At 41.6% G+C, this 23,783-nt stretch overlaps 1 protein-coding gene across 1 annotated transcript; it reads left to right on the top strand.

The window, feature by feature from the left end:
• The first annotated feature begins 638 nt into the window (after nucleotides 1-638).
• On the top strand, nucleotides 639-20,751 carry CTBS (chitobiase). Its single transcript, XM_060232124.1, has 7 exons — nucleotides 639-945; nucleotides 5,547-5,685; nucleotides 7,920-8,128; nucleotides 13,516-13,687; nucleotides 14,221-14,318; nucleotides 15,894-16,055; nucleotides 19,095-20,751. The coding sequence occupies exons 1-7, from the start codon at nucleotides 808-810 to the stop codon at nucleotides 19,281-19,283; spliced, it is 1,107 nt and encodes a 368-aa protein (XP_060088107.1). The 5' UTR covers nucleotides 639-807; the 3' UTR covers nucleotides 19,284-20,751.
• The last annotated feature ends 3,032 nt before the right edge of the window (nucleotides 20,752-23,783 follow it).

The following is a 23,783-nucleotide window of genomic DNA, read 5'->3' as shown; positions in this document are numbered from 1 at the left end:
GAGTTCATTAATTTTATGTGAACTCTTGGTGTATGCCATCTGGACCCAATGCCTTGTTACTCTCAGATCTGACAATTATTTCTAAAGAAGCCCACCATTCTTTCATTTAAACATTTAAAATATTGTTATCCTGCAATCTCAATGAAAATTTTCTGGGAAATTTACAGCATTCATTATAACAATGAAAATATTCGGCTGTTCTTCAAATATTCTCCCTCTAAACTGTTGTGGTGACATCTTCTGTAATAAAAACTGATGCAAAGAATCCATGCAGCTTCTCTGGAACTGCTCTCCGAGCCCCTTTTGAAACGCTTTCTGACCTTTATGGTGTAACAGCATATGAATTTCCTGGCTAGTTTGTTTCCAATACATTTAAGGAACTGCATTTGTTTCCATGTCTGAGCGACGTGCTTCCCGTTCCCCTAGCGCCTGCATTGTGACATCACATTTGCTTTTGCTAGAGTTCGCCCTCTTTTAGTTGATTTGTGCAAGAGCCCTATTTTTCAAAGGGAACCTTTTCAAAGACCGAACTTTCTAACTTTCTGTCGAAAAATAAGGATATTCCTGACTCAAAACTCCAAAGGTCACTCACTCGAACTTCAACCCTCTGTTTTCCCAGCGCGCTCCCTCTCGCAGCCGGGCAGGGCCACGCCCCCTCCTTTACGTTCGAAAATCAATAAGCAAGGGAGCTCTCGGGGTCGGAGGCAGCACAATTGGGTCCATCGCCTTTCTGGAGGCTTGAACGCTGAACCCCAACAACAGCAGCGGCGCTGAAGGAGCTGACTCGAAAGAAAGGAAGGCTTCGGCATGAAGCGGTTGCTAAGCAGCCAGGGCGGCGCGCGCCTCTCCATGGCGCTCCTCCTTCACCTGCGTTTATGCAGCAGCATCTGCCCCTGCGAACTCCCCTCGCTCTGCAACCCCATCTCGGACACCAGGGATTTCGAGGTGCGCATGCGCAGCTGGCCCCGGGTTTTTTGGGCGTGGAGAGACCACGGGGGATGGGATTGGCAAGAGATTCAGAGGAGTTAGCCGTTTTAGTCTGTTGCTGGAAAATAATAAAGCGTCCAGCAGCAATTTTAAGAGTAACAAATTTATTGCAGCTGAAGCTTTCGAAAAACAGCTCTCCTGGTCAGATGCATGGATTGGCGAGGGTGCGCAGAACCTTCCGGTTAGCCAATCCGTAGTCACAGTGTGGGCGCTACTGACGTCGTGGGAAGTTAAGCCCTTCCTTTTTTTGGTTCCTGATATTTTGTGCGGACTGGCATAGCATTTCGGGGCTCTAGTACTGCTGTTAGAGCTTCTGTGCTAGGTGGAAATTCGGCTTTCTCCGCCTTTTCGTACGGTAGCGGGTGACAGCGTCAGCAGTTAAATTTCTGCCTGCGCGCAGAAACGTGGCTCTCCATTACAAGGCCACAAGTCACTCTGCCCTTCAGCTTTTTCCCAAGCAAACTGAGGCACAGCGGGGTTTCTGCTGGTTTTGTGTGCTTGCAAAAGCAAAGTTCGTAGATGTTAAAATAACTCTTTATGTACGGTATTCATAAATGTTAAAATAACACTCTTGTTTCTAGTATTCAGAATAATAGAGGTGTGCATTTATGCAGGGCATTTTTTGTAGAAAAAGCCCAACAGGAACTCATTTGCTTATCAGGCCACACCCCCTGATGGCACCATTGTTTCACACAGGGCTTTTTTGGTAAAAAAAGCACAGCGGGAACTAATTTGCATATTAGGCCACACCCATTGGTGCCAAGCCAGCCGGAACTGCGTTCCTGCTCAAAAAAGCTCTGCATTTATGTATCTGAAATGTTCCATCCGTTCTCTTCCCCCAGCAGCCAAAGCAGGTTAGAATTAGAACAATTTAAAAAACAGTTGTATCAATAAAAGGCTTAGAAAAAGACTATTACTTATTGTGCATCTAAAGCCTTGCTTGAAAAATGAAGCAAAGCTTGAAGTGCAGACTAGAGAGCTCAGGTAAAACCTTTGTTGCTATTAATGTTGGGAAGGAAGGAGCCAAAGAGCCCTTTGGAAGTCCTTTCAGTCTTTGTGTAATTTGAGATACGGTTGTTGTTGTTGTTAATCATTAATTCTGGCAGGGGATTAGCTGTTCATGTGTACTGAGCTAGTGCTATTTCAATACAAAAGCTGTGTGTGTGATTATGGTTAGTCAGGTTCTTTAAAAACACACACCAAAGACTCCTCTAAAATGAATATGTCAAATTATATGTGCTATGAAAGACAGTTGCAAAGAATATGCAAAAGTTTAAAAATAACTGGAGTTTGCTAGCCTTTTGCTTAACAGGCATCTAATAATTAAAAAGTTGCCTTATCTGTTTTGTATTGAATCTGAGGAACATCAGTCTGTCTATGCAAATAAACTTAACACTGTTCAGGGCTCATGTATATGTGAGTGGGTGTGCAATTTTGAATGGAGAAAAAGATACAGTTGCTTTACCCTCTTTACAATTTTTAGAAGATTTAAAAATTGTCTATATTTTTTTAAACTCCCCATCATCTTTGTTCAAAGTTATTGACTCCCAAAGGTGATTTTCTAAAAAGAAAAAAAAAAGAGGAATTGCTACATTCATTTGTATTTTGGGAAATGAAATTTGTGTGATTGCCCTGTTGTCTGAATTGAGCTGTAGACTTTCCATTTTCCGGAACAGACACTGCATTGGCATTGAAAATCCATATACTGCCCAATTCATTTGATACAGACAGTGATCATGTGAATTGCATTCTTCAAATGCACAGTTGGTGGACTCCTGATGCCAGAATTAAATGTAACTTCTGCACAGGGCTAAACGTGTCAGGACAGTGCTAAGTATGTTAGGACATGTTAAATGCAAATGAATGTAACAAAATCTTGTAACTTTCTCTTTTTAGAAAAGCGGCTTTGGGAGTGAGCAATTTTGAATGATGGCAAGTTTAAATAAAGAAAACAATTTTTGAATGTGTGGCTTTTCCATATGGATAATAATAATAATAATAATAATAATAATAATAATAATAATAATAATAATAATAATAATAATAATAATAATAATAATAATAATAATAATAATAATAATATTTTATTTATATCCCGCCCTCCCCGCCGAGGCAGGCTCAGGGCGGCTTACAAGGCATGACAGAGCCATGTTAAACAATAAAACAGTTGTACAATACAATTTACAGTTTACCAATACAATTCACAGTTTACCATTAAGTTTTTACATAATCTAAAACAGTCTAAAATCAATCTAAAATAGTCTAATCACTGCTATCTCAGTTATTGATGTTAATGACGGCATGATGTTTATTTCAAGCTCCATCTTGGAAGGCTAGCCGGAAGAGGGCGGTTTTGCATGCCCTACGGAATTGGCTAAGGTCTCGCAGGGCCCGCACCTCTTCCGGCAGCTGGTTCCATCATTGGGGTGCTTTTATAGAGAAGGCCTGTTCTCTAGTTATTTTTAGTTTGGCCTCCCTTGGCCCAGGTACTTCCAGAAGGTTTTGTGAACTGGATCGTAGTGCTCTTTGGGGAACATATGGAGAGAGGTGGTCCCTAAGGTAGGCAGGTCCTCGGCCATATAGGGCTTTAAAGGTAATAACCAGCACCTTGTAATGAACTCAGTAAACAATTGGCAGCCAATGCAGCCCCCGCAGCCTAGCCTGCACATGTTCCCACCGGGGTAGGCCCAATAGCAGTCTGGCTGCTGCATTCTGCACTAGCTGCAGTTTCCGAGTTCGACACAGGGGCAGCCCCATGTAGAGGGCATTACAGTAATCTAGCCTCGAGGTGACCGTTGCATGGATCACTGTTGCCAGGTCATTGTGTTCCAGGAAGGGGGCCAACTGCCTCGCCCGCATGAACTCTGGAAAATAGAAAATTCACACAATATAGACCAGGGGCGTCAAATGTCTTGCTCATGGGCCAGAACCAGCTGCTTAGGGCTTTAATCAGGCCTGTATGGCTCTTTCCTTTCTCCTTCCCCTCCTGTCCTCCCCCTTTGAAGCTCCAAGGCTGACAAAGTTCTCTGCTCTTTCTGCCAATAGATGGGGCCCAGAGACCTTAATGGAAAATCCATTTCATGTTTTCCTTGGAACTTCGTCTATGCTGCATTGTGTTTCAATTGAGTGGATATCAGTTTCACTGTCAGTGTTCCTATAAACAGTTGAAGCTCATGCTTCCTGGAGTTGTGTCCTTGCAAATAAAGGGTTGATATTTTGAGCCGCTCAATAGACCAGACCTAGTGAGTACTGTAACCTGGGAACCCACAGACAAAGGGGGATATTACACTGAAGAGCCATTGCCAATCTGAGTAGACCCAGGAGTGTTTTCCCAAGCTCAGAGCATTTTATATTTTTCATTTCTGCTGTGATTCTTGTGCTTTTCTTGAAGTTTTATTTTAAAAATTGCATTACCAAATCCCACTATTCCCCCAACTTTTTCATTTTAAACAAAATATTGCAAGAGTTTTAGGCATGTTTGTATTTTAAGTTAAAAACAATATCTTTAGTTGTGTTTGTCTGTGTCCTTTATAACGTTTGTATCTTTGCTACGTCACGTTACATTTTATGACACACATGGCCTGGCCCCACAAAGTCCCATTTGTGTCAGATCAGGCCATCCTACCAAATGAGTTTGACACCCCTGATAAAGACATTGTGGAAACTGCAATTCCAAAACACAGCTGGTGGATTCTTACACCATTTAGACAGAATACAGTATAATATCTGCAGAGGGATTTATCTTCCTGCAAATGTTCCAAATATAGGTTTAGTCTAGGGAAAAGGTATTTGGAATTCATTGGAAAGGGAAGCCATGAGGATCCAGAGAAGATCTGGAGCAATTGCAGGGGAGATATATTGTGCTCCCTCTCTTGCAATCATTCTGTTCAGAATCACTTCCTCTCAAAGCTGGAGAAAACGTATGGTTGCATGCAAAATATGTTGCACTCTAACACGACAATAAGTCTTGAAGTTACTAATGAATAAAAGGTTTACATTAATAATACCCATCCTTGTAAAACAAAGTAGGAGTCCAGTATTACCTTTAAGACCAACAAAGTTTCTGTGCATGCATATGAAAGTTTACATTCCGAATAAAAGTTTGTTGCTAGACTCCTACTCCTAAAGGTGCTACTGGACTCCTACTTTGTTCTGTTGCTTCAGACCAACATGGCTGCCCACCTCTTTGTAGTATAAATTACCTGCAAATTTCAGTTAAGTTTTTCAATGTAGTATTGCTTTATTTGAACTAACAGGTGCTGTCATACAAAAATATTTAATGTAGATCCCCTTAAGCTGTTGGACTGAATAAATGCCTCAAGCTGAAGCTCTAGAGTTTAGATCCATTTTATGATGGCAATCTACTGTTTACATTTTAGGAGCACTCTTTGACTTTGACTGTGTAGACTGTGTAGTGGGGTCTTTCCTGACAGACTTATACAATGCTAAGAAAGATAGAACTGGGTAACTGATGGGCTTTCCTGTCATCTATGTGAAGCTGGGAAAAATGAAATACAGGCTGCTAATGTAAATACATTATTCCTGCTATGCCCCTGCAGGTTTTTGTGTTTCAGGTTGGTGGCAAGGCTTGGAAGTTCTATGACTGGTCACAAATTACAACTGTGGCAACTTTTGGAAAATATGACCCTGAGCTCATGTGTTATGCTCATTCAAGAGGATCCAGGGTTGTTTTAAAAGGTACATTATAATAAGGGTTAAATGGATGTTTGTGTGCAGTATAAATTCTATATATGGTTATTTGGAAGTAAGATCCATTATTATGTAAGTATCCATAGGACTTCAGTCTGTCTTTGCTGCATTGCTCTGCATGTGGGGCAGTTCAGAAACTGTAGTAGGTCTAGAATACACAAACCACTTTGTTAAGAAGAAGACGACTGCAGATTTGTACCCCGCCCTTCTCTTTGAATCAGAGACACAGAGTGGCTTACAATCTTCTATATCTTCTCCCCCCACAACAGACACCCTGTGAGGTGGGTGGGGCTGAGAGGGCTCTGACAGCAGCTGCCCTTTCAAGAACAACTCCTGCGATAGCTATGACTAACCCAAGGCAAGGCCGGCAGCTTCAAGTGGAGGAGTGGGAAATCAAACCTGGTTCTCCCAGATAAGAGTCTTCCCACTTAACTACTGCACCAAACTGGCTCTCATACCTAACTGCCAGGCAGGAAAGCCTCATTTGATACAGTTGATTGAAGATGGCTATTTCATTCCTCTGTGTCCCATCCAGGTGATGCAAAGACTTTCACTGAGGCACAAATTAGGATCCCACCTGGAGGAAGCTGCATAGCTGCCTACCCAGAACATGATACTGTGCCTGACGATCCAAATTGTCTTTCTCATGTCCAGAGGGACTGAAAATAAGCATATTAGTACACCAAACTGGCTCTCTTACATGGCTTTGGTTTTTAGTTGTGCTGTGGACCAACATCTATCTTCTTTTTTCAATACAAACAGGAAACTTTTTAAAGTATTTTATGTTTTATTTCTAGATAGTTTATAAAATAAATTCTAGGTAATTCATAAATTAAGAGCCCTGTGGTGCATAATGGTAAGCTGCAGTATTGCAGTCCAAGCGCTGCTCAAGACCTGAGTTCAATCCTGGTGGAAGCTGGGTTCAGTTAGACAGCTCAAGGTTGACTCAGCCTTCCATCCATTACCTTTTAGTTAATAAACTGGATATAGGTTTGTACTTGGCAAGACACAGGGAACAGCAGTGCCATTGCCTCAGGGAATTGCCTTGGACTGGCTGCACAAGTCCAGGAGTCAATTTCAATGGAATAAGCTGTCCATCCCTTTTCCCACACTATTGGCCTCAGTAGGGTGCTGCCAGTGCCTTGAAGGTTTACCGTGGTTGCTTTTGTGAAGAACTCATCCTGTGTGCCAAGCAAAAAGGGTCTGGCAGGCCACATGTGCTGAGGGTTACCTACTCTTGCTCTAGAACCACCAGTGGTAATTTTTAAAATCACCAATGAAATCCAACAGAATAAAAAGCAGTAACAAAGCCACTAAAATGAAAATATCTGAGTGCAGAACATATGCTTAATATGTTCATTTAAGTTTACATTTTAATGCTTACTAGTTATGCAAAGGCATCAAGGTAATTTGCTTCACTAGTGGAATTTGGGTTCTCACACTGTCTCAATCTCAACAGAATTACTTTTAGTTTAAAGGTTTGTAGATCACATCCTTAGAACCTAATCTGAAATGCATTGTTTGACAAATGCTGATTGGTTGCACTGAAATTTCCATGTAAATGTGCATACACTGCTAAAATGTTTTAAAAACATTTTAGATATATTGCAGCAGCTTAAATTAACATGACTCAATTAAGAAAAAGAATAATTTTCCATGGTGGTTAAGAATGAAATAATGATTATTTCTCAAGTTATTAACTATTTACCACAGTCATCTTACAAGATAAAACTAAAGAAATGCACCCTGAGAACAAGAGCTTTATTCCTTGTGCACTGAATATAAACAACGAAATGTACAGGAAGTGAAGAATAAAATAGAATCAGTAAAATAAAAGAATTCCAATATTATTATGACTAATTTTTTTCTAGGAATATTTTTCCTTGTAGAAGACCTAAAGGAGATCTAGAGAAATACACATATTCCAATCTGATAAAAGAGGTTGGTGATGCTACTGCAGCTGGATAGACATCACCTGCATTGTGATGGTCCTGTGCCTTATTAATTGGCTGGATGGGCTGCATTGGTTGAGTGGTAGCATTGATGCTGTAGTTTTTATTTCTGATTATAATTAAATGAGTTGGTGGGTCTGCAATTCTAAGCATACTTACTAGGAAGTAAGTCCCCTTGAGCTTGGTGGGATTTACCTCTGAGTAAAGAGGTTTAGGAATGGAATGGAGTGCCATAAACCTTGTAATCTCTGATCCTTACCGGTTCTTTAGGAGACGTACCTGTGAAGGAAATTGTTGATCCTGCCTTCAGAGCAGCTTGGATAGATCAGAAGGTGGCGCTTGCCAAACAGCAATATATGGATGGAATCAACATTGATATTGAACAAATAGTTAATAAGTCTTCAGCAGAATACTATGCCTTAACAGCTTTGGTTAAAGAAACAACAGAAGCTTTTCACAAAGAAATCCCAGGATCACAGGTGCAAATAAAACAGACAACTGTTCTACAAAAATAGATTTATGTCCACATTATGAAATGTGATGTGATAATGAAAAGATCCCAAGCATTGTTGAGCAAGTGGATACTTTTTGAATAATTTTGAGAAAGAGCAGTGCATGCTGTCACAGAAGGCTGCTATAGGGGGTGAGGCCAATGGTAAAATGGCTTTCATGGGGGAAGAGACAAGAAAAATGGCTATAGTTCACCATCTTGTTTGTTGAAGAAACACCAGGTTGGATCCAACCAGTGTTCCTCAGTTTCCCTTTTTACTACCTCTGTCTAACATTGCTTTCATTAATGCAGGATTCATGATCCCCAGCATAGCCATTTCAGATAGTCAAAGGGCTCCCCTTTTCACTAGCAGACAATCTGGTTGGAGCCAATCTTCTGTTTTGTTTTAGTCTCTAGAGAAGCTGGGGGGCAGGGGTTTGCAGTTGCACTCTTTGTAACTATAGGGAGTGAGCTTGCTGACAGACATGCTCAACCACCTGGATGGGTAGGTTCACATGCTATCTGCTAGTTCAGGGGTGGCCAACGGTAGCTCTCCAGATGTTTTTGCCTACAACTCCGATCAGCCCCAGCCATTGGCCACGCTGGCTGGGGCTGATAGGAGTTGTAGGCAAAAAACATCTGGAAAGCTACCATTGGCCACCCCTGTTTGCATTCAGCATAGTTAAGCATCCTACAAACTATTAGTTTTTAAACCATTTACATATATTTTCAGTTGTCAAAAACAGTGATTGTGATTATGAATGCATTTTCTCAGACTCCTGTAGCTTCCCATCTGTCAGTCGCCACCATTTCTCAATCTTATCTGCTGTTGGCCACAGTCTTTACATTCATAAAACATTTATATATCACAATGAAGGACTTACAAAATAAACAAGAATCTTTAAAGATTAACCAGTGTTCCATAGACTTTTGTGGTCCATTTTATCCCACTTTATCCAGTGCAGACAAACATACATGAGTTTATTAAGGGAAAAGAGCTGCAAACAGCAGGTTCAAAGGCCCATGAAATGCAAGAAGGGGGACTTCTGGTTTCGGCGACGCACGTTTAGAAGCGGCTTGGACCTGCGCATCCAGAGCCGCTTTTAAATCGGACCGTTTGAGGGGTTGCCCCCAAAGGACGACACAACTCTGAGGCCCAGGAAGGGTCCCAGAAGGCAGGGTGCTTGAGCGGTAGAACGGGGGTGTCAGAGGAGGCAGCTGCCACCTGATCCCACTTGCTCCTAGCCTCATCGCTCTGATTGCCATTTTTAAATGGCAAGAGGGTTGACTGCCGGCTTCTCTTCTTCTTCTTGCACTCTGCTCTCTGGACTTTAAAAACTCTGCAATACCAAGACAAGCTGCATCAATCTTGCTATCACTATAAGTGTTCCTTCTTCATATTATTGATGTGAATGGCAGTATCTCTGACAAGCAGGGAGATGGAGAACCAGGACTGAAGCAGACTTTAAGTGGAGGCAAAAGACTGAGAAGGGGGGGGGACTCTCTCTCCTTCTTTTTCAAGGCTTGTAAAAGTTTCTGCTTTTCCTGGTAACATTTACAACACCTGCATGAGGAGAATCAAACCAATCTTTAGTTGTACAAGAGACTTGATGGCTGAATTTAACTGACTTGTTTTAAACTCCCTTTAGGGGGAGAAAAAGTTTTGGATTTTGGGAAAGTCGCTTGCTTGCAAGTTTCTATGGATGTGAAGGACAGCTGGCTTAAAAGTACTTTGAAGCTTAAACTGAAGTGCTCTGAATGAATTTATAAGAGCCCCAACTGACTTTCAAATGCTGGTGGGTATTTTATACTGATTTATAAGACATAGCAGGATCTTTGGATGGAAGAAGAATGTTTCTGCAAGTTTCCAAAGAGGATTTTCATTTGTTCTTGTTGGATGTTATGGACATAACCCTTTAACCTTGCTTTCGTTTTTTCTTTTCCTTCCTTTTATCTGTGGCTGGAATATTTTTGACACGGTTTAAACATTTTTGGCTCTGGATTCTTTTTTTTATTCATCCTTCTTTTTTTTGCATTACCAAATATGGATACTTTTTCTTATTTTCTATTTTTTTTTTTGCTTTTTTCTTTGGGAGTGCCTGGTTTCCTTTTTTTGGATTATTTGTTTAATTTTTAATTCTTGATTTCACTCTTGGATTACAAATAGGGCATTCAGCCTTGGATTACAAAAGTTGCTGAAATTTGAAGTTGCTGAAAGACGTTGTAGTGACTTGGATTTTAACAGAATTATCATTGCTAGAGAACTTGTAATAGTGAATTGTTTTTGTTGCTGTGAACTGAATTGTTTTGCCGATTGACTATTAAGCGTAGTTGGCTAAAAAGTTTTGTTTACTATTATTCTTACTATTGTTGTGGCTTCCACAAATTGTTGATAGAAGCTAGAAGGCTGTTTTCTTTTTAAAACTATTGCATAATAAGGGCATTGCTTGGTGGAGATTAGCTTATCTGTTATAAACAGGAACACAGAGTTCCAAAACAAACTCTGAAGAGGCATTATTGGACTTGTGGCTGTGAGTGTGCTTATTCTAATAAGAATGGAAAATAAAGCTGTGATTGGCTTCAAAGAAACAGTCAAAAAAAGAAAATCGGGAAGAAAGCCACCCAATTCTTTCACCTAGTGCTGCACCTGGGCCAGGGAAATTTACGACTATGCAGGGAGATATGAAAGAAATGCAAAGCACCTTAATGACTGCTACAGCACAGCTGACTAGTAAAGTAGACAATATTGGTGAACAGATGGCAGAGATTAAACAAGAGCTTTTGGAAAACAGCAGACGGATGGCTGAGACTAACAAAGCCTTAAAAGTATTAGATGATCAGGTGACAGAAAACATCCAAAGGTGGAACATCTGGAAAAAGAACAGAGCATACATGATTCTAGACTTTTGCAGTTGAAAGTAGACAGAGCTGCCTATATGGTGAGGTTTCAAAATATACCAGAAGCCATTGTCCCCTTTACTTTTTATCTTATTTCTAGAGATACTGAATAACCAAATAAGGGAAGATACAAGTATTGAGGGAACTGTGATAAAAGATGACAATACAAAATCAGAGCCTTTGCAGATGACCTAGTCTTTATATTAGAGCAACCAATAGACTCAATAGACTGTCTTATAAACAAGATTAAACAATTTGGCTACTGGGCAGGATTGAAGATCAATTACCACAAAACAAAATTTCTGACAAAGAATATGAAGATGGAACAAATTCAGTCTTTTCAGCAAAAATCAGGATTTTTGTATGAGAAAAGAATCAAATATCTAGGTGTCCTTATTTCAAATAAATGTAGGCACATCCAATCTCTCACTATAGTGGGAGGCCTTTCACTGCCAATGTCCATTGTCCATTAATGTTCTGAGTGACCGTGAGAGAGAGAAAAAAAAAACTAGCTTCAACATTGTCACCATATCACTGCCAGTATAACCCAGGATAACTCCAGGAATTGCCTCAAATTCTATGGCAAAACTGTACTGTTTCTGGCAATTACTAGAGCTACCCATTGTCACTTCCAGGTTATATAGTGGTATTGGTGATGTTGCATACCTCCATGTCCTGCCCTCAGCTCTCCTGACTTTTCCACACAGGTTATTTGCACCAGGCTTGATGTTCTTGAAAAGCAGGTTTCCTCCTTGCTCACCTAAAGTATTTGGGTACATTCATATGTATCCCAGGGTTTCTCTATCTTTCTCTGATCTAATCCAATCTCTCATTTTTTTATAAATGTTATAATAATTTATGTATCAGGTTCCCTAAATTCAAAGGTTTATTTTATTTTAAAGTAAGCCTCTATTGTCTTTTATTGCAGAGATATGTCTTTCCTTATCTCTGCTCAATGAAAGGGGACTGGGATTTAACTTTATATTAACACAAAAACCAAGAATTTGGAGAACCTGATACAATACACAAATTGGTGCAATATTATAATGATATTCAACTGCTGATTTAAAAAACAAAACCAAACCTGAAAAGGCCCGGAGGCTGAGGCAGGGAGAATGGCTGTTGGTAGACTGGGCCTAAGAGAAAACTTGCCAAGAGAAAGCTATTGCCACTGTTCTGTATTGGCACTCAAGCCTGTTCCTGTGTGGAAAACACCTATGCAAAATTGAAATGTAATGAAAAAAAGCACTAGAGTTGCCAGGTCTGTATTGGAAAATACCTTGAAACTTTGGAGGGTGGAGAGGGTGGGGCTTGGGGAGGGGAGGAGCCTCAGCATGGTATAATGCCATAGCCCCCCCCCTTCAAAGCAGCTATTTTCTCCAGGGGAGCTGATTTCTGCCAGCTGGAGATCAGCTGGAAAAGCAGGAGATCTGCAGGCCCCATCTGGAGGCTGGCAACCCTAAAAAGCTGGCAAACTGTTCACAATAGATGTAGTCAGTATACGAATACATTTTCCCTAGTTTTGCTGAACTAGTTAATACTTCTAATGGCTAAGGAATGTCAGATTCTTATTGGAAGATTCTGTGGGATTCCTAAGGCATTTCAGCAGTTTAGCAAAACCGGTATACTTTAGCAAAACCATTGAAAATACAATTTAGTTAAAAGCCACAGTATAGAATGTTCAGGGTATCTAATGAGCAACCTTAAATTTTTGATAAAAGCTCCCCTTTAACCAATTTTCTTTTAAATTTTAAAAATTAGTTATAACAAACAGCATCACCATATTTACACAATTATAACATAATGTGATGAGATCACAAATGTTCATCCTGGTAAGCTCAGCTCTTAGATCAGGCCTGTGTGATTGGTGATCCATTAAGTATAAAGCAGTTATCAAATTATGTGTTGTGGTCCACCAGGTGCTTGACAGCAGCTCTGCCCTCCTCTGGTTTTGTAATCTAGCTAGGCAGCAAAGCCACATATAATTTCAAGCCTAAATAGCTGGTGGCCTGCGTTTGGCTTCGTGCATCACAAGCAAAAGTACACATTTCCTTCGCTATCAAGTAAAACACTGCATACTTTCTAACGTTCTTTTACTATGGTAGCATTTCCAGGCTATACACATTAAATCAATTTTGAAGAAATTAACAGGTAGTGGTTTTTGGAATTATTGGAACGGCAGGCATGGTGTTGCTGCTAAATTTGACTGCCTGGAATATGTAATAAAAATAAAATGACATATAATAAACATAAAATTCCTTTGAACACTTTTTGAAGTCTACAGCTTAGTTCTTAGAACCCTCTCCTGCCACTTTAGCCATAAGCTCATTATAATTCTTAAACCGCAATCCCTTGTTTTAAACTCCCTTGGAAAACTTATGCTAGTAGCTTTATAAATTTATCCTACATTCTGTGGAAACCTATTGCCTATTCTGCTTTGAGTGATCTGAGTGATTTTTCCCCCTTCCCCTCCTACAGGTGACCTTTGATGTAGCTTGGTCTCCAAAATGTATAGACAGAAGATGTTATAACTATACTGGGATTGCTGATTCCTGTGATTTTGTGTTTGTCATGTCTTATGATGAGCAGAGTCAGGTATGGACAGACTGCATTGCGAGAGCCAACTCTCCATATAACCAGACCTTAACTGGTAAGAACCAGCTTCAGTTCTGTGTTATGAAAAGCCATTTCTTGTGCCATTAGGACTAGATTTGACATTCTGTGTTCACAGTTATCCATTCCTGCGGCCAACAATCCAAACTCCATAATTGAGATAAAAAGCATTTGTATATATTTGCTTTCTTTGATTTGTTTGTATGAAGATGTCATGCTTTGAAAGCCATGTTTTGCAGAGCTGTAGTATGCATTTTAATTAACTGCAAAAATAGACTTATCACCTGTGTTTCTTGTTTTGGCTAGAAGGTCATGTAGTTGCTGTAGAGTCTGTTAACATCTATTCCCACGTAGAGTGTTGCCCTCATGGGTAAATTACTGCTTAAGTCACATGGGAAACTAAAGAACATAAAGCTTTTCTCCAAAAGAAACATTTGGAAGAGACTTGTAGACGTAGTTACATCCAGAAAGTTTGCCTGAGTGGCCTTTGATTTGCTTACATTACAAATGTAGCTGCAGGCATGGAATAAAAAAAAAATGCAGGTAACTTTTCATTTTATATTAAATTAGGATATGATGACTACATTCACATGGGTATTAATCCAAAGAAGCTTGTGATGGGTGTTCCGTGGTATGGCTATGATTATTCTTGTCTGTCCTTATCTAAGGTAAGCCTGCAATCTAAACATATTTTTGTTATGCACTGATTCTGAATAGTCTGCTCCTGAGTACTTTGCTGTAATAATCTGTTTTACTTTCCTCCTAATGCTGTACATCTGTTCCCCATAGCTGCAATTGTTAAACAGGACCCTGACTTTAGCAAATAGGACAGACCTGCCCAATTATGGCTTCTGCCAGAAGATGCATCTTACCAGCTGAAATAGATATGGAGAGATGCACTGGCCTTTCAGTTAGCCAAACAGCTGATGGAACAAGACCATCTACCTGGACCCTGCCTTCTTTCTACCAGTGGGCTTGCTAAGTAGTCTTCTTTATTTAAACAGTTCTAAGACAATTCACATCTAAAGTATTTCACACTTAACTCCTATTGTTTAATTTAAAAGAAGCTGCACTGGTGGGACTTACTTGTAGTTTAGCATGTTTAGACTTTTTAGCTTTACAACAGATCTGAGTGTTTGGCTGCAAACATGGGATTCCTGCCCATACATTTGTTGCATACGTACATATGTGCCATCAAGTTGCAACCAGCTTTTGGTGATCCCAGCAAGGGGCTTTCAAAGCAAGTGATTAAACAGGGGTGGTTTCCCATTGTCTTCCTCCACAGAGTCTTCTTTGGCGGTCTCCTGCCCAAGTAACAGCTTTGCTTTGCTTATGACATCAGATGAAATTATGTCATACCATGCTGCCTTCCCGTATAATAAAGAGCTCTTTGCAGTTATCTAAAATTGACATGTTTAACATTTCACACTTGAAGAGGAGGAGGAAGAGCAATTTTTTTGGTAGCTTTCCCCAAAGGTATTCCATATTTGCTCATTGTGGAGCAAGTCTCCTGTATTAATCTGCTGTGGAGAGCAGGGAGCACAGCAGGAAAAGTAGGCAAGCAGGTAAAAAAGACTTTCTGATGACAGATCTGAGAAGGGTCAGTTATTACAGTACTTATGTTCACTATAAAGTGCTGCAGAATTAATGGGAATATAGTGCTCTATTAGGTATCAGGTAGAACCACACTTAAAATTCTTCTGCCTGATAGCAGAAAAGTGCTAAAGACCCAGTGTGGAAATGACCAAATGACTGATGCTGGAAATCTATCAGACCAATTTCCCACTCACCTTATGCTGCTTTCACATTCGTCTTCTCATTGTGGCTTCCTTCCGCTTTCACACTATCTGCTCCGGGGCCGTAGCAAGCATCGACGTTTTCGTGTCGTAAACAGAAACTGTTTGCTAATCCGCACATACCAGCTGGTATTCTGATTCTACAAACTTAGTCGGGGGCGGGGGGGTGGGGAGAGAACAACACACAAAACTGTCCTCTGCAACAGTTCAGGAACAGTGTCTGTTGAATTCTCTGAAATAACTGCATGAATGAATGATGGCTATTCCTGGCAAAAATTGCAATTGTTTGGAATCAATGAAACCTCCTTCATGTAAAGTTGGGTAGGATTTGGAGAGCCAGAAACTATTAATTGCCTCTCATTTCCTATCTGTCTTCAGTTATCTTTCTAAATATATTTCTTCTTGAAGATTCAGTGTAACTGTGTAACACAAGCTTCATTTCTTCAGGCCCATGCATGTTCAATTAAAGAAGTTCCTTTCCGTGGAGCTCCATGCAGCGATGCAGCAGGACATCAAGTTCCCTATAGAAAAATAATGAATCAGGCAAATACTTCTATATCGGGTATTCTATGGGATGAGAAACAGAAAGCTCCCTATTTTGAGTATCTGGTAAGGTTACCTAAATTACCTTTATGTACTTTTTAAAAATTTAAATTATATTATTCTGTGTGAATATAGTTACACTGGTGGATCATCGTCATCATCTTCAAAATTATGCAACCTATATTAGTTCTTCCAAAACCCACCATCATACATGTGCAGCTACACAACACAGAACTTAGGTGTCCTCATTATGGTCTTTCACATGTGTGTGCATGCTTTCAGAGTACTTCTGAAAGAATAAGTCAACAAACTGATTTTTTTAAATATATATATTTTTAAAGTTGGAGAATGGAAAGAAAAAGAGCAAAGATTTGAAAAGGGATAAATTATCACCAAAACACACTCTACGAAGAGGGCTCATAAATGCTTGCCAGATCTTATTTATCTTGTATTTAAACTATTTGTTAAGTTACACGATAACTAACTTTAAGGTTCTCCTCCTATGAGATGAGATTTGCTCTTAGTTTGTAAAAGCAGTAAGTAAAAATAAAGTATTTAAACTATTTGTTCCCTTGTAGCAAGGTGTATCATCTACTAATTTTCAAGTGACACAGTACTACTTTTTTGGCTGTTAAGAGAGCCCAACCAACCCAGAACATCTGAGCAACAGAAGGGCCATAGAGCTAGCCAAATTCATATTTCCCCCAAATATTCACATACAGTTTCAGTTGTCTTTCTATGTATTTGATTGACAGAAATGTCAGCTGATAAGAGGGTTGTATAAATCCGAATGCTACAAGATCATGATGGGATGACCTTGAAGGAACCAGCTAATTACCGGATCTTCAGAACATCAGATGAATTGTGATATATTCCCCTGAGGAAGACTCGAAATGGGGACTATACAGTTAAATAAATTCCGTTGGGAGGAATATGAAATTTATTTATTTTATTTTTGTAGGCCTATATTTCGTCTTTTCCCATAAATGGGCTGAGAATGGATCACACCATAAATTAAATACAGTTAGAACCTACAAGTTAAAAACCAGAAACAGTACAATAAAACCAAAGAACAATTACACTGCATGCGGCAAGGGTACATTCTACAGATCAGCAGCTATCAGCCCAAGAAAATAATAGTCAGATGGTACTAATAAAATAGAGTAGCATTGCAGCAAGGGGAGGCCAAACAGAATAAGCAGATGGAATAAAGATGCCCCCTGCCTGAACCAAAGGCGGAATAGCTCCATCTTGCAGGTCATAAATCAGATAGGGCCCGGATCTCTATGAGGAGGTGATTCCACCAGGCCAGGGCCAAAAAGGCAAGTTGGGTGTCATTTGAGCTAGGTACGGTCAGGAGATGTTGCGAAACAAATTGCAACGATATCCAGGGTGCATCTTTCTGTGATCAGGGCTGGCTCGCCCACTAGGCAAACTAGGTGGTTGCGTAGGGTGCTGGGAGGGTAGGGGCACCAAATTGGGCTCCCCACCCCCCTCCCGGTGCCCCAGGCAAGCACCTAGTTTGCCTGCCTACCCTGCCCGCTGGCTGCTACCACCCCCTGCCACCACCGCTGCCGCCGCCTGCCCCTCCATTCCCTTCACTTCCCCCTGCAGCTCTGCACCTTCCTCCCTCCCCGCCATGCCTCCTCCTCCTTCCTCCCTCCCTTCGGACCCTTCCCCACCCCATGTCAATTTCAATGCCGGAACTGGCTCTAGCGCTGCGTTCTGGCTATCTAAAGCCACCCCGTCCCTGTGATCACTCAATCACAGGTAAAACTGTGCCATGGGGCTGGGACGTGCTTACAGTCTGTCAGGACCTGCGTCATGAAAGGGCAGCCCGCTGCCGCTGACTCCTCTCCCATCCAAGAAGTGGGGAGGAGAGGAGTCAGCAGCGGTGGGCTGCCCTTTCAGGACGCTGGTTCTGACAGACTGTAAGCATGTCCCGGTCCCACGGTGTGGTTTTACCCACGATTGAGTGATTGGCTGGGGAGGGGGGCGGCTTTAGATAGCCAGAACATGGCGCTAGAGTCGGTTCCGGCATTGAAATTGACATGGGGTTGGGAAGGGTCTGAAGGGAGGGAGGAGGAGGAGGTACGGAGCTGCGGGGGTGGGGGGGGGGTGTGCCAGGCAGCGAGTCTGCCTAGGGCGCCTTGGGGTGTTGGGTCGCCCCTGTCTGTGATGCATTCATATCGTGAAGTATATGTACTAGTAATGTATGTCAAGGCAAGTTGTGAATTATTGAACTGTTCTAACGTACATTGAGTAGATGGAAAATATTGTTATAAGAGATTAATAAATTATGTAATTTTGTATTGCTATATTTGTTACAAATAATACACAAGAAACAGAATAATTGAGCAATTTATTATAATATTTATTACATATGAAATTACTAGCAATATATTTAGCACGATGAGGTTTTTTGGGTTAATTTGTTATAGTGGAACAGCTTGACAGAGGCAAATCTCTCCTGCCTTTCTGTTCCTCCAACTGCTGCCTCTGAGTGCTGAAAAGGCATTGCCAGATAGGGATACCAGCTTCCAGGTGGGGCCAGGGGATCCCCTGGTATTATAGTGTATCTCCAAACTACAGAGATCAGTTTGCCTGGATAAAATGGATGCTTTGGAGGGAGGACTCTATGGCATTGTACCCCACTGCAGTCTTTGTGCTTCCCAGGCTCCATCTGCAAATCTCCAGGAGTTTCCCAGACTAGATCTGGCCACCCTACTCCCCATACCCTGCCAGTGGCCAGGAGGACCTGAAAACCCTATTGCCAGAGGTTGGGGGACATATGCAGATTTTTAAAACCATGCAGAAGAACAGTTGCAGTGAGGAGAAGGGGGCAGCCAAAAGTTCCCCTCCTGTGCCTTCTGTTGTGCCAGCGAAGACTTCTTGTCTTTAAAGCAGAAAGGGTATTTCATGGCAGTCTTGAGCACATTATTTAGTTCATATTTCAGAAAATTACAGTTCAACTAGTATAGGGAGTCTTATTTTCCAGTATGCTCAGTGCATGCCTAGCTCATGAAATTCTGTGGATTTTATGAATGTGAAAAACTCTAGTGATTAAAAAGAAGCATTTTAACATGTGCTTTCATTCTTTTGTAGGACTCACATGGAACTATACATCAAGTATGGTATGATGATCCCAGAAGTATTTCTTTAAAAGCAGGTTATGTGAAAGAGCGGGGTTTAAGGGGTATTGGGATGTGGAATGGGGATTGTCTTGACTACTTCGGGGGTTCTGTGGCACAACAGCAGACAAAAGCAATGTGGGAGGCTTTGAAACCAAAATGATATCAGCAGAGTGTGAACAGAAATTGATGTACATGAACATTTTTTAAATTCCAGTGTTTATTCCAGTGATATAAATGACACATCTGAGAAGAAAAACATATAAAATTTGGAGAATGCAGATTGTTGTTCATGTCAAGTTATGAATGCAAATATAATGCATAAATTCTGGGGATGCACATTAATACCTTTCTGAAAGCAAACATGGATAGTGATGAAAGAAATCACAGAATATGCATTGCCAATGAACTCTAAGGTTCTTCTGTTTGGATTATTTAGGACTGTGTTAAATCATAATATATAGATTTGGTTACAACTTTGGTAACTACTGCTATTATGTGTCTTGCAACACTGTGGAAATCCTTTAGTAATGATAGTCAAGGATATGAGCTGTGGCACTTTTAACCAGGGCTTTTTTAAAAGTCGGAATACAAAGAAACACAGTTCTGGCTGGCTTGGCATCAGAGGATGTGGCCTAATATGCAAATTAGTTATTGCTGAGCTTTTTCTACAAAAAAGCCCTGTGTGAAGCAATGGTGATGTCAGGGGGTGTGGCCTAAAATGCAAATGAATTTCTGCTGGGCTTTTTGGACAAAAAAGCCCTGCTTTTAACTAAATTCATGTATAAAGAGAACTGAGTTAATCTCAGCCAAGCAGATTTGTAAAAACCTGGATTGTGTTTCTTGAGTATTAGAATACAACATATTTTGGCTCTGTGTTACATATCCCCCCAATTAAAAACAGTCTTTTAAAATGAAGTTTTACATATTCAGACATCAAGCATACATCCATAATATGCAACAAAATCAAATAAGGAAGCCTAAAGGAAAAATGCATCTAGTTTTGGAAGTTTGGTGTAGTGGTTAAGTATGCAGGCTGGGAGAACCAGGTTTGATTCCCCACTCTTCCACTTGCAGCTGCTGGAATGACCTTGGGTTAGCCATAGCTATCGCAGAACTGTCCTTGAAAGGGCACCTTCTGGGAGAGCTCTCTCAGTCCCACGTACATCACAAGGTGTCTGTGGGGAGGAAGTTAAAGGAGATTGTAAGCCGTTATGAGACTCAGACCCATTTTGCACTCAGCTTACCCTGCTGTCACATTCCTCTTCTCCGCACAGTGTCCTTCAGATTTTCCACTAACTGTTCCGGAGCTGCAGGAAACATTGCGGTTTCTGCGAGGCAAACAGAAACCACTAAAAACCAGTTTCTGTTTGCCCTGCGAAAACCGCAATGTTTGCTGCAGCTCCGGAGTAGATAGTGGGAAATCCAAAGGACACTGCAGGGAGAAGAGGAATGTGACAGCGGGATAAGCTGAGTGCGAAATCGGTGTCAGATTCGGAGTGTAGGGCAGGGTATAAATCCATTATCATCATCATCTAGTTTCTTTACAAGCATAACTAAAGGCACCAAAAATCTTGAAATTTATCTTTTATCTTGCCCTTTTCTCATTGCATTATTTTTACACAAGAAAATACGTTATAATGAATCCTTATTTAAAAATTCTAATTGCTATATTTTTCTATAGTTCAGCTGCAGCAAGAGTATTAGCAAGGGCTTTTCACAGGCTTTATCTTCACATTTACAAAGTCCTTATGTTTTTTAGGAAACAATACAAAGACTTTGTCTCACATGTGCAATGGAGGCACATCAGCTCTCTTCTGCTTGCAACCACAGTACACAGGGAGAAACAATATCAGCTCCTCTCCCAACCTGCAGTTTTCACATTTGTAAACCACTCTGTGGATCTGCTGTTGGCTCCATAGTAAAGTTAACGATACTTATGTGGCTACACCTAAGCCAATAGTGGCTCCATGGGATATAAAAATAGTGGGAGGGGTAGGGAGCTAAGGCTGCTTTTCCTTGTGTGTACTGTGGTCTCAAAACGGACAGGCACAAAACTTCCATCACACATGTTATATAAAGTCTTCAGATTGTTTTCCAATAAACATGAGGACTTTGTAGTGCGTAGATGGAGTCACAGTATTTTGAGACTGATGGTAGCTTTGTGCAATTTAGAGTGCTGCTTGTAACTTTTAAAACCCATGGTATGCAGGGGAAGGACTGTCTGCTCTCCCACAAAGTTAACCATTCTCTTTGATCTTCATTAGAACCCTTTCTGTGTAACTTTGTGAGGAAGGGTGGATAGTTGTTACCCAAACTGCCTCTCTCAAGATGATGAGGAATTTAGCTTGAGAGACAGAACTGGCAGAATGGGCAAGCAGGCAAGATTTTTGGACCTATGTATACCAGGGCAGTAGCCAGAATTTGGAAGGTTGGGGGGCACTGATGCCCCCCAGTGCCCCACACGACCTTTCCTCTAGTGACAGGCAGGGCCGGCCCTAGCCCTTCTGGCTAGGCAGCACAGCTCCGCCCTGCCCCAGTCACTGGATCTGCTGCCTACTCATGAGTAGCCCTCCGAGTAGGTGGCAGGCATGGGGCTACTCGTGGGAACAGTTTGGGGGGGGGAAGAGGCAGGCACCAGAGGCAAGAAGAAGCAGAGGCAATCGGGGCTGGGAGGGAGGGGAAGGGGCAAGCAAGTGGTTATGATTGATGCTGGGTGGGAGGGAAGAGGCAAGGAGAAGGTGCTGCAATGGGGCTGGGAGGGAGGGGAAGGGGCAGGAGAAGCCGCTGCGATGGGGCTTGGTGGGAGGGGAAAGGGCGAGCAGTGACAATCGGGGCTAGGTGGGAGGGGAAAGGGCAGGAGAAGTGTCTGTGATTGGGGTTGGGAGGGAGGGGAAAGGGCAAGAGAAGTGGCTGCGATTGGGGCTGGGAGGGAGGGGAAAGGGCAGGAGAAGTGGCTGTGATCGGGGCTGGGAGGGAGGGGAAAGGGCAGCTATTTTAATGGCGACGAAGGAAGGGCAGCCGCAAGAGCAGCAGGGAGGGAAGAGAAGACCCTTCTTTTCCCTCCCTGTCACTCTGGCCACAACCCTCCCTTTCTTTCCAAGCACGAAAACAGCCGGTGGAGCCGCAACAAAAGCAACCCCCAGCTCCCCCCTGGAATTAAAGGGCCCACGAAACAGCTGATCTGCTGGCCCTTTAACTCCAGGGGGAGGCTGAGACTGCTTCTGCCCCCAGCCGGCCAAATTGCTGGTGGGGCCAGCGGCAGCCCCCGGAGCTATGGCAGAGGCCCCGGGGACTGGTTGGGGCATCCAGTCAGGGGGCCTCACCCAGAAGTCGGGGGGCTATGTCCCCACAGGCCCCCTCGTAGCTACGGGCCTGATGTATATCAAGTTTTGTTTCAGGAGGAAAACTCTCAATAACTGAGACCCAATTTAAAAGAGAATATTTGCTTTATTTGGAGAAGTACTGGCTAAACACACAAAGAGGAGCAATCAAATATTACATTCAATCAAGACTACAGGAAAAGTTCAGAGACGTATAGGATTTTTAGAGGTAATAGTTGCATTCAGATGTCCATGGAGGGAATCGTGATGGCCAGCATGCTATAAGAGAAGGGGATTCAAGCTATATGCTTGAGGGTGAGCTCTGCAGTTTTCTTAGCTAACAGAGTTACAGAATGTGCAAGGATACACATTTTATACGTATGTTGGAAGAAGTCTTTGGGGTGCAGGTGTAAATACTTGAACAGAGAGAGAGAGATAGGTATCCCTGAAAAAATCATAAACCTGTCTACCAGAAGGGATAATTATTTATGATAGAAGAGGTGAAGGGTCTTAGAGCTAAAGGACAGGAGCTTGTCATGAGAGAAGTTTTATAACCCAGAGAGTAAGCCACTAGGACTCAGCAGGAACTCCTTTGCATGTTAGGCCACACACTCCTCCAAGAACTTACAGGGCTCTTATAGAATTGGCTACATCAGAGTGTGGCCTAATATGCAAAGGAGTTCCTGTTACAAAAGAAGCTCTGCTTACAGGAGGAGGTTGAGTACAGCATTTGGGACGTCAGCTGTGAAGTCTTCCTGTCATGTTGCTTCTCAGAGCCCATGTTTTCGGGTTACATTATGTCCATGCCTGTTTTAGAAACAGACATGGTGGGTACCTGTTGCTCAGGTGCCCTGTGTTATCCTGTAGGTAAAGTTGCACATAAACTCAAGCATTGTAGATGTCTTCCATTATGGGGCATGCAGGGGCTGTTATATAGTTACCAGAGATAGGCCATTCTTGGTAATGTGTGTCCTCACATCTGTGGAGTTCTGTCCCCTGGAGAGGTCAGTCTAGTGCCATTAGGCACTTTTGTTTTACAAAAGCCATTGACTAACCTTTTTGGTTTGGGGTTGATGATGGTTATGTATGCTTCTGCTAGTGAACTGATCTGTTGTTATTAACTTGGTTTGTAATGTGTATCTATTTGTTGATTTTGATGTTATTTTAAATTATGTGACTGTTTTGAACAGTAATCACTAGTAAAGTAGCATATAAATACTTTTAATAAAAATTACAAATGGCTATCGTTGAAGTTCATCACTTGATTTAAAATATGTATCCCAAGAAAGATAAGGAAGGAGATCCCTTGCTCAATATAGATCAATAAAATACAACAATGA

The sequence above is a fragment of the Heteronotia binoei genome, chromosome 2 (genome assembly GCF_032191835.1).
Source record: "Heteronotia binoei isolate CCM8104 ecotype False Entrance Well chromosome 2, APGP_CSIRO_Hbin_v1, whole genome shotgun sequence".
Taxonomy (NCBI): domain Eukaryota; kingdom Metazoa; phylum Chordata; class Lepidosauria; order Squamata; family Gekkonidae; genus Heteronotia; species Heteronotia binoei.
The sequence above is the reverse complement of the archived record's forward strand: the minus strand, read 5'-3'. Positions and strand labels throughout refer to the sequence as shown.